This window comes from Mobula hypostoma, chromosome 31, assembly GCF_963921235.1.
Source record: "Mobula hypostoma chromosome 31, sMobHyp1.1, whole genome shotgun sequence".
NCBI lineage: Eukaryota > Metazoa > Chordata > Chondrichthyes > Myliobatiformes > Myliobatidae > Mobula > Mobula hypostoma.
The window spans coordinates 1,983,766-2,003,550 of record NC_086127.1 but is presented as its reverse complement, the minus strand read 5'-3'; the positions used below and the strand labels follow the sequence as shown (position 1 = coordinate 2,003,550).

At 41.0% G+C, this 19,785-nt stretch overlaps 1 protein-coding gene across 4 annotated transcripts in view; it reads right to left on the bottom strand.

Moving 5' to 3' along the window:
* LOC134339975 (uncharacterized) overlaps positions 1-19,785 on the bottom strand; it is a 90,594-nt gene that overhangs the window by 902 nt on the left and 69,907 nt on the right. For 2 of the 4 annotated variants that reach the window (XM_063036807.1, XM_063036806.1), the window contains 5 exons: positions 12,443-12,702; positions 11,028-11,264; positions 10,286-10,540; positions 2,435-2,604; positions 178-349 (listed from right to left, as the gene is read on the bottom strand). In XM_063036807.1, coding sequence (XP_062892877.1) covers positions 178-349; positions 2,435-2,604; positions 10,286-10,540; positions 11,028-11,264; positions 12,443-12,692 — 1,084 coding nt within the window. In that variant the 5' untranslated portion in view covers positions 12,693-12,702. The remainder of the gene's footprint in view (positions 1-177; positions 350-2,434; positions 2,605-10,285; positions 10,541-11,027; positions 11,265-12,442; positions 12,703-19,785) is intronic. The other 2 variants (XM_063036808.1, XM_063036809.1) reach the window with 2 other exon arrangements.

The following is a 19,785-nucleotide window of genomic DNA, read 5'->3' as shown; positions in this document are numbered from 1 at the left end:
TAGACGCAAGCGTTCTTTTTCACGAATTATTTACGTTTGCAAATCGAAGTTTGAAAGCTGGTCCCGTTTATTTGCTGGTTCCTATTTCTGGTTATATGTGCAAGGCTATGATCTTTTATGAGCTTGGGTCCCACAGATCTGTATAGCTTCAAGTATATTTTTCTCTCAGAATCTTACCTTCCTCATCATCCTGCGTCATAGACGTAATCAGACATTGTAGGTTCACCTGCATTTTGGTAAGTATGTTCAAAAATATTCTACAGTCCCAAATGTTTCCGTGAAGTACTGATTTCAAAAGTAGTTGCGAAGCTTTCAGCCGTTGGTTCTTCCTGGTCAAATTATTTATTTCCTGTAAATGCAAAGATAATACATGTGGGAAGGTAATCTCATGAACTTTCGCCGTCGCAAGATTAGCATAGTAACCAACAAAAATTTTGGTTCTGCCTGATAAGCAAGGACGAATGCTAATTTTCCTGACAAAATAAAGTCTAAATGAATTAGGAGCCAGACGGCGTGCTAATTTTCAGTGTCTCTGTCTACTTCCTATAGTTCATTGAAAGGGAGAGAAGCAAAAGGAGACAGACTCTCTGTGGGTTAGAGGACCGTATGTGTGACTGGATAGAAGGGGGACGGGGGCTTTAATGTTGTTGTTTTCTGCATAGTTGTAATATTTGTTATTTTGCCGAGATTCGTGATCATCCGCTTGGCATCAGAATATGTGGCGACACGTATAGGTGCCCACCAGAATATCCTCGAGCATGTAGTTTATTAACACAAACGACGTATTTCAACGTGTGAGTGTGTGTTTTTTTTCTGTACACGGATTAAAATAAAGTTGAATCCAGTCCCAGTCATGACGACCATTCCATTTTATTTTCGAGAATTAGAGCTTTGTTGGTAATCACAAAATACTTCCTCTCCATCAGTGCCTTCCAATCAAAATGCTCTTTCAAGGAGTTAGATTGCTTAAAGGAATTATATGTTCAAAGCAGCTCCAAATTTGCATCAGGGTAACCGTGGCTTTCCAGTCAAATTGTTGTTAATATACTAAATATCGCGCTGTCAGCGAAGAACAAAGAACAGCATAGCCTATGTCTCAGTTTAAAAAGCTTGACAAAGATATAGTGCATTTCACATTTCGTAACCAAAGTTCTAATTTAGAAATTAGAGAAATAATTGACAAGAATATAGTTTTAGAAAATCCAGAAGTTAAAATGCAATATTTCATTAAAACATTTTTTGATTATTATTAATGCGATGCCAAAGTGATATATGTAACTAAATTCCCGAAAATCGGTACTACCTTCCTGTTTATTAATCATGCAAACAGGCACTTCGCATAAATGTGCCAAATATTGACATCTTCCTCACTCTCTGGCCGGGGCCCAGTCGCTCAGTATATAGTGGATATACCACGAGATATTCATTTTCAAGTCTTCGATCACCGCAATCTGCAGCCTACAATTTCCGTTTTGGAAATTTACATTTGAACCTCAACGATCTAGCGATTTTACTATCTCCCGAATAGTTTGCTGAGCTTGGCTTTCAGAAATTGATGCACCACACACAATAAAGTTCGCGCTGAGCCGAAACTCAAGCCAGATTAAAGCGTCGCTCTCTGAAACTACCTCTGCCTGTCATTCTGTTAGCCCATACAGCCACTAGAGAACCATATGTGAACCCAAGATTGTTGAAACGGAAGGCAATGGCGGATTGCTGCGTTCCCTAGTTCACTGAGACAAGGCTCATCTCTGACAGTCCAGACAGATGCTCCAGCCGAAGAGTTTGTCAATTCACCGGAAGGATTGGGCTGTAAATTCGAGGAAGGAAAACGGTAACAATCTGTGTTCCATTGCTTGGAAGAAATGGTCTTGTGGTACCCTTGTCCTCTCAACCTGGAATATCAACTGATTAAGGTCCACCACTCTGCACACCGGGAGAGTTATACACCGTATTCCTGACCACAGTTTACACACTGCTGAAGGCAGATGTCTCAAATGTATTCGACGTTTCTTATGTGATGATTAGCATAAACGAAAAAAAACAACCATGACCCCTTTCACATCGTTGTCGGAAGTTTGCTTGAAGAAATATCTGTATAATTATCATTAGCGCAACCTCTGCAGCAGAAGGGGACCCAGCACTCGACCACTGCTGCTGTACCATTGAGAATGCATACCGTTCTGTGATCATCTGGCTGCCCAGCTCCTTCCTCCAACAGCTAAAGACTAAAAGGGAATGCACAGCAGCTGTTCGCTTCAAGTTTCATCTTCAAAACAAGGACCGACATTTTCATATCAGCAATTTGTTTCATACCGGTAATTTAAAAAACAAACGTTAATGATTACATCGCTTATTTGGCAAAGTTTATGTAGATGTCACAACACGTGAGATATATCCTTTAGTATAGCACGTCAAAATATGTAACCCAAACCTGAAGGTTTAATTCTCTCATCCGCTGTTCATTGACGAGCTTCTCGCTAATGTTCTCCACGATATCTTTAATTGCCGATTCCAGTTGCTCGCGGTGCTTACTCACAAGTCTGGACAGCTGGAGGTCATTATAACTTGCCAAAATGTGTATAATTTTACCAGGACGATATTCTGTCAATGTGTCAAAAAAAAACAACAATATTTTAATGCATGCCTGCCTGTTGGTAAATGATAACTACTGCAAACTAAGAGCCATTGTAAACAGACGTTTGAATGCAGTCAACATATATCTTCCTCACGCCGTTTGAATGAATCAATATTTCCCAGAGGCCGATAACCTGCATGCTGTCCGTACTTTACAACACTCGTTGCGTCGTCTTCCAATGGCAAGTTGGCTACTAGTGGATATTTTGTGTAAAACTGTAACCTGTTTTGAGTTAAACTAAGGGATATATATATATATATATATATATATATATATATATATATATATATATATATATATACACACACACACAAAACAGCGATTGTTTCGCGGGTGGCAGTTTCAACTTCCTGTTTCGTTTACCTCTATTTACTGGAGAAAGATAAGGCAGATAAGGAAACTTACAGGAAAGGTAGAATCGCTGACATTTTTTTTAACTCCTTAGCTTCCATAGAGACAACATTCACAGTAAATCTGTAGCGCAACCAGGTTGAGAGCTTCAGCTTTGTACTGCTAGTAAGCGTATAGGACATGGAAATTGCAGCAGTTAGTCCAGACGAAGGGAGTGAGAACATTTGTCATCAAGACACAGCCAGAAAAGAAACAGAATCCATTTGCCTCCAGACAGAGATGCTGCCCTCTCGCGGCGTTACACGAACAGTTTATTTATTTTCATTTAATTAAGCAAACGGCTACTAAATTTGGAAAGAAGCTGGAAACACAATACGTCCAGGATTAAGACATGCTGTTTTAAAACTTTCTCTCTCTCTCTCCCCCCCCCCCCATTTTCTCTCTCTCACCATCACCAGCCCTTTTCTCTCTCTTTCCCCCATTCCCCTTCTCTCTCTCTCCCCTATCACCACCCACACTCTCTCTCTTTCACTCACTCTCTCTCTGTCTTTCACACATTATTTCTTTCCGTCTGTTTGTCTCCCTCTCACACTTTCACTTTCTCTGCTCTCTACGTCTTTCTCTATCTCTCTCACACATTGTAACTTGCCAAAATGTGTATAATTTTATCAGGACGATATTCTGTTAATATGCCAAAAAAAAAGAACAATATTTTAATGCAATGCCTGCCTGTTCGTAAATGATGACTACTGCAATCTAAGTGTCATTGTAAATAGAGGCGCGTATGCAGTCAACATTTAGCTTCCTCCCGCCGTATCAATGAATCGACTTTCGGAGCGGCCTATAAGCTGCATCCTGTCCGTACTTTACTACACTCGTTGTGTCGTCTTCTACTATTAGTAAGAAATAAAATTGCAATTTCGATGTTAGTGAATGTTTTGTGTAGAAGTGTAGCCTGTTTTGAGTTAAGCTAATGGCAAAAAAAAAACAGCCATTGTTTCGCGGGTGGCAGTTTCAACTTCCTGATCGGTTTATCTCTATTCACTGGAGAAAGATAGGGCAGAGAAGGAAACTGACAGGAAAGGTAGAATCGTTGTTTTTTTTTAAATCCCTTAGCTTCCATGGACACAACGTTCACAGTAAATCTGTAGCACGAGACTGAGAGCTTCAGCTTTGCACTGCTGGTAAGCTTACAGGACATGGAAATTGTAATTCCCAAAATACAGGCAATTCCATGCCTTTCTACTTTCAATTCTTAAGGATTATAGTTCACTAAATATCGGAATGCGAATAGTCCAGTAAGGAGTGCCTGATGTTAGATTATTAGATTAGATTAGATTTTGAGGACATGCAGTCCTCTTTTATTGTCATTTAATAATACATGCATTAATAAACGATACAATGATTTTCCAGAATGATATCACAGAAACACATGACAAGCCGACTGAATAACTGACAAAAAACACATAATTATAACATACAGTTACAACAGTGCAAAGCAATACCGTAATTTGATAAAGAACAGATCATGGGCACGGTAAAAAGTCTCAAAGTCTCTCGAAAGTCCCTTCATCTCACGCAGATGCTGAACCTCCAGCGCCGCAAACTTGCCGATGCAGCATCCTGGAAGCATCCGACTACAGTCCAACTGGGAGTCCGTCCGAAAACTCCGAGCCTCCGACCAGCTCTCCGACACCGAGCACCGAGCACCATCAATGCCAGGCGCTTCGACCCCTGCACCGACAACAGGCAATAGGCAAAGCCGAGGATTTGTGGCCTTCCCCTCTGGAGATTCTCGACCGCACAGATATTCAGAAACGAGATAAATTCGCCATCGCTGTGAGATAGATGAACAACAGCTTTTCCATTGAGTTCTCCTTGCTTAGAGCGGTAATTGGTATGCGAACCTCTCTGGATTCTCCACTGTCCACAATTATCTCTTGCTCAATAAGTGAAACATAAGTTCACGGCCTCTCTTAATTGGGCGTCGTTTAGTAGAAAACCAGCCACACACAGTGCATTGAAGAGCAGCACTCTCAAGATAATGGAAAAATTCTGCAGGTCAGGCACTTACAAAAGAAATTACCTTTCGGGCCGACATCGTTCTTCAGGACAGTAAACAACAGGGGAAAACGTAAGAAGAAAAAGTTCGGATGGATCGGAATTAGAACAACCTCACCGATGATAGATGAAGATGGGGGACTGGGTGAGGAAAGTAATGGGCTGAAGAAGAAAGAATCTGATGGAAGAGGAGAGCGGTAAGTGGTAGAAAGGTAGAAACCGGAGCATATGGAATGTTGTATGCAGCTGAGGACGAAAGGATAGAGGCCAACCTGGGGAATGAATAAAGAGGGAGTCGGATGTCAACTGTTTCCCTGTGATTATCGCCTCGTTCTCGCAAAAAAAAGAGCATCAGCCAGCATGTCGGTACAGCAATGTGTTAGGAATTTGAACCGTTGGCCACCGGGAAATTCCGCACTTCCTAGATGGAGTCGAGGATCTCGACAAAGTTGTCCCCTACTTCGGTCGCATTTGAATAATTTAGATAAGGCCGATTCCATAATACAACTCACCATAATACAAAGGGAAAGAATTTGCCTTCTCAGTCCATCGAGACCACTGCTCCAGTCCATCGTGGCAGATTACGGATTCCACTGAAACTGATTCACCTGCTTTCCAGCCATATTATTTGTTACACTAATAGATCACGAAACGACCACCTTCCACCTTAAGTATATCCACGAATTTGGCCTCCACCGCAGTGCAAGTCAGAGCATTCCGCAGATTTATTACTCTCTGGCTAAACAAAAACTCCTTACATCTTTACTAAAGGGTCACCTTCAATGTTGAGGCTACGTAATTAAAACATACTCATCACCAGTCTTTCTATCATACCCCTGGCTTTTACTACTCTACACCAGTTGCCGGATTGTTATTTATCAAGTCTATAACAATCCCCTCACCGTCGATAGCAGCATAGTACTCAGTTTCGGCAGGTCCCTGTTGGCGTCGTTTACAGTACTTTCTATTTCTATATTTTGTTGTTTATTTTTGTCAGATTCATTCCCGGTGGCACGATGTTCTTTTATATCTGTGTCGGATCAGGGTAGGGGACAAGAATTAAAACGGCTTGCTACCTGGAAATTCCTCTTTTGACCGATAGAGCAGAAGGGCTCGACAAAGCTGTCTCTCAACCTGAGACGTATTTCAACAATGTAAATGAAGGCGTATTGAAACAAAGGGGAAGAAAAGACGACAAAGAGGAACACAATAAGCGCGGACTCTTTGGATCGGAATGGACTGCTACCGTGCAGTAACTCACAGAAACTTAGACTTTGAAATGCCGAATTATTAAAGAAAATGTAAACGGCGAAAGGACCGTCTGTGGGGGAAGTTTCAACATTTATCGTCGAGTCACTGGCAGATCACAAATATCAACTTTTTGCCATCACAGATGCTGCCTGTCCCGCGGAGATTCAATGGCTGTTTATTTCTTCTGATCCAAATTAAACAAAAAACAATACCCACTTAATTTGGAAAGGTCTTGGAAGCACATTTGGTACAGGGTTAAAGCATACTCACCACGTATGTTTCTTCCCTCCGACGATGTTCCTGGTTTTTCCTCTCGTGCTCCAGTAGCGGGAACTAGACTCGTTATTTGTATAACCTCAAACTCACTTTGGTTACCAGCACCGTGCATAACTTCGGCAGATCTTCTTTTTACTTTGTCTACAGTATCTTCTTCACTTTCTATATGTTTTCGTTTATTTCTGTCAGATTCATTCACGCTGCCAGGTTGACCTTTTATTTCTGCGTCGACATTTTGCGGGTGGTCTCGGGGGAGAAATTTTATATACAACAAAGGAGTAATATTAAGAGAAGCACTTTCGGTTTTCGGAAGGAGGGAATGACAGTTGGGCTTGCGATAATGATGTACTTAATATACTTAATATACAAAATGGGCAGGAGAGTTGAATTGCCATCTGATCTGGAAGCTTCGAGCACCATAGTTTGAAGCCTGATTTTTTTTCCGTTTTTTTTTTGTATGAATTCTGCTGTTCTAAAGTCACACTGTCTGAAGTAAGTGATTTCTTGTTTTCTTTTTTTTTTGCTTATATTTCATCATTTTATACATGTTACTGTGCGTATGACGATAAACTCAAATTTGAATTAGTCTTGATGTGCCGAGTTGATACATCATAGGCATCAGAGAACAAAACAAGAAGGCATGTTAGCAAGACTGGGCATTGAATTGAATTGAATTAAGTTGCCTTTATTTCCTACACCCTTTAGATACAAGAGGAGCAAACAAATTTACGTCACGTCTATGTCTAAATGTACAATGTAAAAATTGTAGTAATTTGTAATAAATAGTGACAATAAGCCTATTCAAACCTTTTACAGTATTTGGTATGGTTAAGTACTAGCGAAACTGGTTTGAACTTATATACTATGTCAGATCTGTGCAACTCTCAGTTTCACATTGGTGAGGCAGTAATCTATTATTAACTTACTTTCATCTCTTAATCGCCTAATAAGCCTGGACTGCATTCGAGAGTGGAAACTGATATCATCGTCTTAACAAACAAATAAACAAAACAAACAAACAAACAAACAAACAAATAACTAAATAAATAAATACACGAATGAAACAACCTTGTGTAACTTGATTTCTGTCCTGCTCAGTCCGGGATAGTACTTCGGTGATCAGACGTTTTTTTTTCCATGTGCATTTTTCAGTTTCCTCTACGTATTCAAGATGTCTTGGAAGGGTACCCATTGAACCGTCTCTCTCTCTCTCTCTCTCTCTCGCTCTATGCCTCCCTTAGTATTAACTGCAACTTTGCTACAGACAGACACTTGTTAAGTAGACAGGAGGTACTATTTTCTTATTTCAATATTCAGCGATATAATTAGAAGCGTATTCAAACGATTTACATGCACACTTTGCTTAGTTGTGATTAAATCCTTTGTATTCGAGGGTGGAAACTGATATCAAAGTCTTACCAAATAAATAAATAAATAAATAAGCAAATAAATAATAACTCTTCCTTCAGTTAGTCCTGACGAAGGGTCTCGGCCTGAAACGTCGACTGTACCTCTTCCTAGAGATGCTGCCTGGCCTGCTGCGTTCACCAGCAACTTTTAGGAATTAAAGCTGTTGAGGACCTGGAAATTCCTATTTTAGTCGATAGGGTATAGCTGCTCGAGAAAGCAGTTGCCCATTTTACGTCATATTTCAGTCAAGTAAAGAAAGTTGCATTGGTAGAACAGATAGAATGGACGCCCAAAGAGAGAATAAGATTTGGGCTTGAGGTAATGATATACTCCATTCCTGTTAAAGTTGTGCGGGCTCCTTGGGGCGGAATGGCCTGTCACCGTGCAGTAACTCTCAAAAAGAGATACTGTCAATTCCGAAATATGAAGGAAAATGATAAATGTCTTTCCTGCTCTTTTTTGTTCTAATTATTGTTAAGAAATGTACCTGCTTTTTGCATAGACCCACCAGACCTTCATGGAGGAGACGTGAACCTGGCATGAACTGCAGTGTTTTGACAGCATTACACAATGGTCGGTTATTGAATAAATAGATAAATTGCGTACAGAATTCAATATCAAATGCAACAGTGATGGCAATGTAATAACAACAATAAAATGACAACGTGTGCCATAACGTGTAGTGCGTGCCATCGGATTTTCACATGGAAAAATCTGCCTAGATCATATGTTCATATAGCATATATATGATTAATGGCTCGGCAGATCATATATATATCCTGTATAATACAGGCAGTGAACTGTGTCCTACACAGCACATCATTGGTGCAGTGTGAACGAATTCTTCACATTTCGAAGTACAACATCGGAGGATAATAGTGAAATGTCTTCCAAGGAAACACTGGGAAGGATATTCAAAAGGTAAGGTGGATTACCCTGAAAGTCATGTTGAATAAAATGAATGCCAGCCTTAACCCTTACATACTGTTCGGGTCAAAATTGACCCCCTTTGACATTTGACAGCAGTAAAAACACGCCAAATGCCATTTTTAAAAATCTAAAATTTGATTACTTTTCCTATAGTAACGCAAAATGCGCAAAAAAGAAATTATTAAAAAAATATCATACTTCTGTACAGGTGCTACAAGTGTTTGTACATTAAGGCTGTTCCGCGTCAAATTTGACCCGTATGTATCGAAATGGATCTTAGATCTCTGAAACATTAATTAAGGATTAATCACCCATTTATTAATGTCAGACAGGCTATCTATACATTCGAAATAGATCCGTGGCTCATAATTTGGTATAGACACTTGTTATGGGGGAATTCCTGGGCCGGGTCAAAATAAACCCGGACAGTTCAGTAATATGGTGGATCAATGGCTCGGCAGATCATATTTGTCAGTGTAATCCAGGCAGTGAACTGTGACCTACACAGCACATCATTGGAGAGGTGTGAAGGAATTCCTCACATATCGAAGATACAACATTGCAGGATAATAGTGAAATGGCTTCCAAGGAAACACTGGGAAGGATATTCAAATGTGAGGCGGATAACCCTCATAGTCAGGTTTATTAAGATCAATGCCAGCCTTAACCCTCACATACTGCTGGGGTCACATTTGACACGTTTTGACTTTTGACAGCAGTAAAAATACCCAAAATGCCACTTTAGCTGGCATTTGATTACTTTTGCTATAGGTACCCAAAATGCGCAAAAATATAAATATTTAAAACGTTATACTTGTGTACAGGTGCTGCAATTTTTTGTACATTGAGGCTGTTCCGGGACAAACTTGACCTGTATCTATTGAAATCGATTTTAGATCTCCGAAACATTAATTGAGCATTAATCACCCATGTATTAATGTCAAACAAGCTACTTATACATTCTAAATAGATCTGTGTTTGAAAATTTGGTATAGATACTTGTTATGAGGGTATTCTTGGGCCGGGTCAAAATTGACCCGGACCATACTGTGAAGGTGTAGAAAATGAACAGGGTGCATGGGTTAATGTGACAGGGTCTATAACATACGCCAATATAATTCCATTATCCTTCTTGGTTTCAATTATAACACAGATATCTTCAGTAATTCTCTACTCATTTCCTACCATAAGCAGCCTCGTGTTTAAATTATCACGTATGTCTATGATTGCTCCTCCAACTTTACGATCTTGACTATCTTTCCAGGTAAATTTTATCCTTTATTCATCACCATCGTTTGAGGTGATTATCAGCATTAAAAAATGTAGAGAAATGATTGGTATAATTTGTGCAGAGTGCAACTGGCTCACCACGTGCAGATCTACTCGAAGCAAATCTGCCCAGATATGTTTGCCGTCGTCCAGTATCCGTTATGTCGGGTCGTCTGAACTCTTGTCCAGAAGGGGTGTCATTTTCACCTTTACCTCGTTCATAACCTGGCCGAAAACATCTTCCTCTGAACCGGTAGATAATCCCCAAAGATACAGCAATTGTTCTCACTATCAATGAGATTTCGAAGGCATCAGGGATCCAGATGTTTTGGCACCATTTCACTGATGACTTTCCTGTAAAAAAAAACACAACTGCTATGTCTGACCAATTACCAGTTAACAGGCAATTTGCAGAGAAATGCAAAATAACGTGCTAAGTAGAATCCTCTACACTACTATTCAAGCTCTTTACACACACACACACACACACACACACACACACACACACGCACACACACATATATATATATATATATATATATAGATAGATAGATAGATAGAGAGAGAGAGAGAGAGAGCACAGCGCACTCACCAGCCACAATGAAGAGACAATCTACACATGCTGTAATTCCAAGCAACGCACATAAAATGCTGGAAGAGCTCAGCAGGACAGGTAGCATCTATGGGAAAGAGGAAACAGTTGACGTTTCGGGCCGAGAACCTTCATCAGGTTGAGAGTCCAGAAAAACGGTCTCGGCCGAAATGCTTACTGTACTCTTTTGCGTAGGCGCTACCAGGCCTGCTGAGCTCTCCAGCATTTTGTGGGTGGCAGAGCACTCACCAATTGTGGGTGTATTCTCACAAGATGCATCTGTCTTTAGTGTTCGACCTTCATCCTTCATATCGATTCTGCTGACCACCTTTCCAGAAGAGGGGCTGCAGAAATTGTCGGATCTCCTCCCATCGCCTTGGCCGAAATTGTCACTGTTAGATTTGGTCCTCCCGTTTATGTCGCGTTTGCCGTCTTTGTCATGGCCATCAGACATTGTAGGAGATTCTGCCATGTCCCAACCAGACCCTTCATGGAGAAGATGTACAGCTGTCAGTAACTGCAATACTTTGACTGGACCGGACCGGGGCTGTTAGAGGTTACTGTATTGGATTTTTTTCTTAACTAGAGATGTTGTACAACGTTGATTGCAACGAAATATATGTATGCATATATATCTGTGTGTCTGTGCGTGTGTGTGTGTGTGTGTGTGTGTGTACATACACTGTCACACACACACACACACACACACACACACACACACACATACACACACATATACACTGGTAAAATTTTGAAGCTATACCATCGGTGGGATATACTGTTATAGTGAAATATCTTCATAGGGAACATCATGAAGCACATTCCAATTGTGAAATGGATTACCCTTACAGTCAGAGAAATCCGTATTGGAAATGAAATAAAAAGAAAAAGTGAAGAAGCGGACAAGGTGAAATTTGGCTAAAACAAAGAAAATGTTTTTGGAAGCAACCACGGAAGTCAGAGAACATTAGTTCAGATGATCTGTTTTTGACTAGGATGGTCAAATCGAAAGGATGAGCGTTTCCAGCATTTTATTGATCCGAATACTTGAGCGAATCAATTCAAGTGAAGTAAAACTTTATATATATATATATATATATATACTCAGTTTTCTTATGTTTAATACCCTTGCATTTTCTGGGACCGAGTCTCAAACGGGTTTTAGCACCGTTAAATCCTTACATCGTTTCAAACTCCAATGGCATCTAATTAATTTGAGGAAAGATGCTGAAAAATTATCAACTATCGTTTATGTTCTACTAAATTTTATTCGTCGTGAGCCAGCAGTTGATTCTAATGATGGGACAGAGAGAAAAGAGGATACTGTAGTTTGTATTATTTATTCCTGGAACTTAAAGTTACACAGTGAGGCAATGTGTCGAAAAATTTGGCATTGAGCATCAACTGGCAATTTACAAGACTTCTTCACTAATCAAGTCTCCTTCCTGGACATTTGTTCTACCTAAAATCAACCATTCCACACTATCTCCGTCGTGTACTACCTCTTGTGAAACTCTGCCTGAACACGGCGCCACCTTTTTCCTCCAGACATGCAGAGTTTTTTTTTCCCCAGCAGTTAATTACTTCTATTCTCAAAACTTAACGCCAAGTTAGTTTACAATCGAAAGAGAAACACGGCTAGTACAGGATGAAAACAAACTCACCCTCTATCTTTCTTCTATCCTCCGATGCGCCGAGATCAACCTCCTGTACGCTTACTGCAGGATCTTTGCTAGATTTTTCTCTAACGTTCGTTTCATTTTCTTTCCCAGCGTTGTGCCTATCTTCGACAGGTCTTGCTTCCGCCTTGTCTGCAGTATGTTCTTCACTTTTTATATTTTGTAGTTTTTTTCTGTCAGATTCATTTCCGCTGGGACGTTGTTCTTTTATTTCAGTGTTACACTCTGTCGCCATTTTGCGAAACCTGCAGAGAACGTTTTAAATATGGCAGGAGAGTAACATCTGGAGCAAACAGTTTCGATTACCGGCAGCAGGAACTATCGGGCTTGCGGTACTGATATACTGAAAACCTATATCATATAAAATCCTCAAGAGTCTCTAACGCGTTTCAGTATCGTTATTGCTTTACATAGTTTCAAACTGCAACAGTGTATACTAAACTTAGAAAGGGATATTGAAGAGTTATCGATCAGTATTTGTACACACCGAATTGTATTTGTCGTGAACCAGCTTTGGAGGTTATGATAAGGGTAGGCAGAAGACACCCCTGGGCAACCAGTAAAGTGAGTTGATTTGAAGCATCAAGCATCAACTTACAAGAAGTTCACACTGATCGTATCTTCTTTGCACATTTACCTCACCGAACATCAACGACTCCACACCCGTCTCTCCTATTCCACCACTCACACCTCAACTGTAACCGTTTATGTCGTCCAAATCACGGGCTCTTAACTTCAGCGTCGGTGAGGAAACCCAACCGTTTGCGTCAAAATATAAACTCTCCACTAAGGAACAATCCTGAATCTCTGTCGCAATGAGGCGTATCCTCAAAAACATGTTCTGCTTCCTTTTGTGACGAGACCAATTACTCCTAAAGACTGTGCTTTTGAAAAGAGAGAGAGAGAGAGAGAGAGAGAGAGAGAGTTTTTTAACAATGACATTTTTTTTAGAGATTGACGAAGATAGCTTTGGATGATGTTATGGGTTTTCTGCAGCATGTTTACATTTTTACAAGGACACTGGTTTCAGCTTCTGTATTCTTACAGAGAGAGAGGGGAGGAGCTGTTTGATGGACAGCTAGTATTCGGCATGTTGATATAAATAGAAGGTATGATGATAAACGGGCAAACACATGGTTTTGGACACTGACTGAGCTTTGTTGTGCCCATAGAAAAAGTGTGTTTGGAGGATTGATTAGGCGGATCGATCTGTGATTGTCGCTGCGTAAAAAAGGAGTGACCGTTGGGGACTTGTTTGCATTTAAACTCTAGTCTGGGTTGATAATTCCACCACAGAAGAAAGGTCCTGCTTGTTGTGGTCACAGTTCGTGACTTCCAAAGGATTTCGAAGGACAACGGAAAGATCGACGGCGTCAGTCACTTGAAGACTCAAATCTCTCCCTCTCTCTCTGTCTCTCCACCACAATTCAACTCAATACCACGAACTGAACTGAACTTTCCAGATCATCGTAAGAATATCTGTTTACCCACTGACTCGAAGAAGCTTGATTTTCATATATTTTCACACTTACTTAGATATAATCATTGCTAATCTGTTTCATATATCTGCATTTATATTGCTGTTTTGCGTACATTCCATTAGTTAATAGCAATGCCGGACTCCTAAGTGTTTTCCGTCTCTGCTGGTTCTTTGACCCGTCCCGGGTCCCTATCAAAATTGGGGCCTGCATCCGTGATATGACCAAATTTGTTAGGGGGGCTGTTAGATATGATGGGGAAAATCCCTTTTGATTTGGGTGTGTGGAAAAACAGCACAAATGCGTGTTCGGAAATGTTTGAGACCGCCCGACCCTTTGAATTTACAGAAAGCTGAAAGGGATAATGTGCGAGACGTTGCGAAAGAATTGAGAGCTAAGGCAAAGAAGGGTATGAGGAAGGTAGAAATTCAAAGAAAAATATCTGAATACTGTGTATCTATACAGGAATTTGATGAGGGTGAGTTAAAGAGGATTCCTGTAGGGAAAGAGGAGGTCCAGGTACAACTGGAACAGATGAAGTTAGAGAGATTTAAATCAGTGATTGAGGAAGCAAAGAAACGGAGGGGTGAGGCAGGCAAACAGAGAGCGTTCGAGAGGGAGAAATGGCAACGTGACGATCAAGTGGTAAACCGTGGTGAGGGGTATAGTGTCAGTCGAGAGATTAAGTTAGTGCTTCCATTTGGTGTGCAGAAATTGGTAGGTATTTCCTAAATTTGGAGAAAGTGGCCCGTAATCGGAGTTGGCCGAGGGATCAGTGGGCGGTGCTACTACAGAGTGTGATTAAAGGGAAGGCTCAGCAAACATATGCAGCCCTGTCTCTTGAAGACGCAAACAATTATGATGCAGTAAAAGATGATGTGCTTAAGGTTTATGAGCCAATTCCGGAGGCGTACAAACAAAGGTTTCGAGGTTTGAAGAAGCCTTGGAACCAAACGTATATGGAGTTTACCCATGAGCAACGTGTGTACTATGATCGGTGGTGTGCTTCAAAAGAGGCGGATGAGGATATTGACAACTTGAAAGAGTTGATGTTATTGAAAAGTTTAAAAACTGCTTCTCGGCTGAAATAAGGACGCACTTAGATGAGAAAGCGGCAGGGACTCTGTCAGAGTCTGCTACATTCACAGACGAGTATGCCTTAACTCATAAGGTTAGTTTTTTTTTCCCCGAATAGGAATTACCAGACGGGTAATAGAGATAAGCCACCGGCTAAACCAGAAAGTAAGCCGTGGACTAGTGACAAAAGTAGGGAGGAAGGAAAGCAGTCGCGGGGTGGGGGGTGGAATTTCCCAGTTTCAAGTGGGAAGCCTGGTCATGTGGCGTCCAATTGTTTTGCTATGTAAAGGGAAAAAGGCAAAGAAAAAAGAGAAAACCCTAAATGCCTCCGTTCAGACGGTTAAAACACCGCTGAAGAAGGAGGGGTCTGACCGAGTTCAAGAGGGACTCGGCAGATTTATTTCAAATGGGTTCGTGTCTGTGAAGGAAGGGTCAACCCCATTTCCACAGAGAATCTGGAGAGATACTGGAGCTTTTCATCACTGATATTAAAGAGTGTTTTTGGAATTTGGTGCTGAGACGGAGACTAGTGAAGTAAATATTATCAAAGGCATTGGAAAGGGAACTGGGGCCGTGCCTTTGCATAAGATAATTTTGGAATGCGACTTCGTATCCAGACCAGTCACAATAGGGGTAAGATCTGAACTACGGATAGGCAATGTTGATGTCCTACTCGGTAATGACCTTGCCGGTGGAGATATTTACCCAGCAGTTCAGCTCACAAATAAGCCTGCTGCTGCTGAGGACCCACCCATAGATGTTCAGTTGTAGCCCACATGCGCAGTGACCCGAAGCATGTCCAAAAAAGGCTGTTGATGATAATGTTAATTTATCCGAGACTTTCCTACCGCTCCTACACCAATAGGACTTAGAGGGTAGTTAGGCCGAGGAAAGTAAGGAGGAAGGGAAATACTTGTCCTTATTGAGGAAGGAATTTGTGGAGGTACAGAATAAAGGTCCTCAAATTGTGGCTTTAAAAGAGACAGCTCTCTCTGAGGATCAGATTCAGAAAGAGACAGTGGGATATTACCTTAAAGATGGGGTGGTGATGTAGAAGTGCAGACCAGCCATAGCGCCTGCAAGTGAGGATTCGGTTATTGTGCACCAGATGGTGGTTCAAAGGTTTACAGGGCTTATATTTTAAACCTGGCCCACGAGATGACTTTTCGGGCACACTTTGGAGTACAAAAGACAGTGCACAGCATTATGACGAAATTTTATTGGCCTAACGTGAGGAACGATATTGTCAATTACTGCAGAGAGTGTCCTAAGTGCCAGGTGGTGGGAAAACCTAAGTAGGCCATCCCAAAGCACCACTTCTGCCAATACCTGCTTTTTGTGAACCTTTTTCTAGGGTCATAGTGGATTGTGTAGGCCCGTTGCCAAAGATTGCAGCTGGTCATCAATACGTGTTAACAATTATGTGTGCTGCATCTAGGTTCCCAGAAGCTGTGCCTCTCAGAAACATCCAGGCCAAAACTGTGATAAAGGCACTCAGCAAGTTTTTCGCACTGGTAGGTTTACCTAAAGAAATTCAATCTGACCAGGGTAGTAACTTTACTTCAATAATATTCCAGCAAATATTTTCTGAGCTGGGGGCTAAACAAATTGTGTCACCTGTCTACCACCCGGAGTCTCAAGGGGATTTGGAGTGGTTTTATTCCACTTTACAGACCATAATTAAAACGTACTGTTATGAGAATGACAGGGACTGGGATGAAGGGATACACTTATTACTCTTTGCCGTCAGAGACCCCATTCAATAGTCCCTGGGGTTCAGCCTGTTTGAGCTCATTTTCGGGCATAGACCCAAAGGACCTCTGACCTTGCTCAGGGAGCAATGGTCTAAACCGAAAGTTTGTTTCAGCGTCCTAAATTATATTTCAAAACTTCGTGAAAGACTTTTCAAATCATTTGACCTTGCCAAGAAGAATCTACAAAGCTCCCAAATTAAAATGAAACATTGGTTTAATAAGAGAGCGAGGGAGCATGTGTTAGAGGTTGGAAATAAAGTGCTGGTGCTGTTCCCTCTTGTGACCAACTCACTCCCAGCAAAATTCCATGAACCATAACCCATAATTAAGAAAATTGATTCTTTGAATTATGTTATCGAAACTCCCGACAGAAGGAAGGCGACCCAACTGGTACACGTAAATATTCTGAAGCCCTATTATCATCCTGAGACGGTACCAATATGTACTGTTATGAAAACAAATGGAGCTGAGGAATTTGATAATGAGGTACAAGATAATTTTACCAAACTGAATATTGTAACAACAGAACTTGAGGATTCCCCTATTTTGAAAGACTTTACTGATAAGTTATGTCATCTAGAGCCTGAACAGAGAATTAATTAGCAAGTATAAAGATTTATTCCTGACATTCCAAGACGGTCACCGGTGCAATGCATGACGGCGTTATAAATTCAGCCCAGCCCATTAAACAGCATCCTTACAGAATGAAATTAGAGAACGCAAAATGGTTGAAAAAGAAATGGGCTACATGCTGGCAGCCAGTATCATTAGGCCCTCTACCTCAGACTGGTCGTCGCTCTGCGTCTTGTCCCTAAGCCGGACGGTAGAATGAGAGTCTGTACTGACTACAGGACAATCAATGCAACAACCAAGACAGATGCTTCTCCTATCCCGAGGGTGGATGACTGTATTGATTGAGTTGGAAAGGCTGAATACCTTACCCAGATTGAATTGTTACAAAGATATTGCTGTGTTCGTTTGACAGAGAGGGCTGAAGAGATATCAACATTTGTGACGCCATCTGCACTCTATGAGTGCAATGTGTTTTATCTTTCGGGATGAAACATGCTCCAGGGACATTGCAAAGAATGATCAACTCTGTGGTTAGAGTTTTAGAAAAGTCAGGGGCTTATATTGATGATGTAGTGGTCTGCAGTGACACGTGGGAAGAGCATATTGTAGCGGTAGAAAAACTGTTTGACGGACTTTTCAAGGGCAATCTTACTGTAAACCTCGCTAATAGTGAGTTTGGCCATCCCACAGTTACATATCTGGGCTATGTAGTAGTCCAGGGCCAACTGGCTCCTGTACAGGCCAAGTTTCAAGCTATTGCTGAGGTTCCTATTCCGACCAGCAAGAAAGCTTTAAGAAGGATTTTGGGAATGGTTGGGTATTAACGTAAGTTTTGTAAAAACTTTGCTGAGTTCACTCTCCACCAAACAAAACTTCCAGGGAAAAGTGAAAGATTTATATGGAGTGATTTTTGCCATGAGTCATTTGAACGCCTGAAAACCATCCTGTTATCATCCTCTGCTCAAGGCAGCTGATTTTTCCAAGCCATTTTCTATAGCAACAGGCGCTATTGACGAAGTTGCTGGGGCAGTACTGTTACAGAAGGGAGTGGAAGACATTAAACACCCTGTAGCCTAGTTCTCAAAGAAATTTAATGAGTACCAGAAAAAAAAAGTCCGCTGTTGAAAAAGAATTGCTGGCACTTATTCTGGCTTTACAACATATTGAAGTCTATGTTTGTCCTGCCCAGAGACCACTTGTGCTTTATACAGATCACAATCCGTTCGTGTTTCTAACTAAGAGGAATGATAAGAACAGACGGTTATTAAATTGGAGCCTGATATTACAAGAATATGACTTAAAAATCAAAATGTGAAAGGTTCTGACAATATTATGCCTGCTTGTTTATCCAGATGTTAAGTTAGAAATAGTATACGCTTTTGCAGTTTCCCACTTCTTACGGGGGGAGGGAGTTAGTGCTGCTTGATGGACAACTAGTATTCTGCACGGTAAGGTAAATAGAAGGTCAGATGATAAACGGATAGACACATGGTTTTGGACACTGAATGCGCTTTGTTGTGCCCAATGGACAATTTGCTTTGGAGGATTGGTCAGGCGGATCGATCAGTGGCTCTCCCAGTGTGAAAAGGGAATGAATGGTGGGGTGTTATTCGTGTGTCCAACCCTCGCCTGGGTTAATAATTCCACCAGAGAAGAACGTTCCCCTTTGTTGTGGTCACAGTTGGTGTCTTCAAAAGGATTTAGGAGGACAACGGGAAGACCGACGGCGTCAACTCACTTGAAGACTCAATTATCTCGCTCTCTCTCTCTCCACCACTAGTAAACTCAATACCACGAACTGAACTGAACTGTATTCATCATCGGAAGACTATCTATATACACCTAGTCGCGAAGAAGCTTGAATTTCATATATTCTCACAGTTATTTTGTCATGGTCCGATCGGTGAATTCCGCCTTCCGGTTCACGGTCCGGTCTTTGGTCAAGGACTCCGGGTCTTCCAGCTGTCCCTTGTTTCGGCTGGGTTAATCATAGGCACCTGATTCCCATCTTGAGGCGTGGGAGACCCAAGACCCCACCCTCAAGCCGCATGACAGAGGTAACTAAATAAGGGAAAAAAAATCAAAAACAGGACAAAAATGCAACTCATGTAGCTATATCTATGAAATGGTCACAGCAGAATACAAGCGAAGGTAACCTTGACCAAAACTAAAAATATTTTTTTTATGTTGTGTGCACATATTATTAAGTACATATGGCTGTATATTAGATTACTTTAGATTAGATTATGAGGACATGCAGTCCTCTTTTGTTGTCATTTAGTAATACATGCATTAAGTATTGATACAATGTTTTTTTTTCTCCAGAATTATATCACGAAAACACATGACAGACCGACTTAAACACTAACAAAAAACACATAATTATAACATATCGTTGCAACAGTGCAAAGCAATACCGTAACTTGATAAGAACAGACCATGGCAC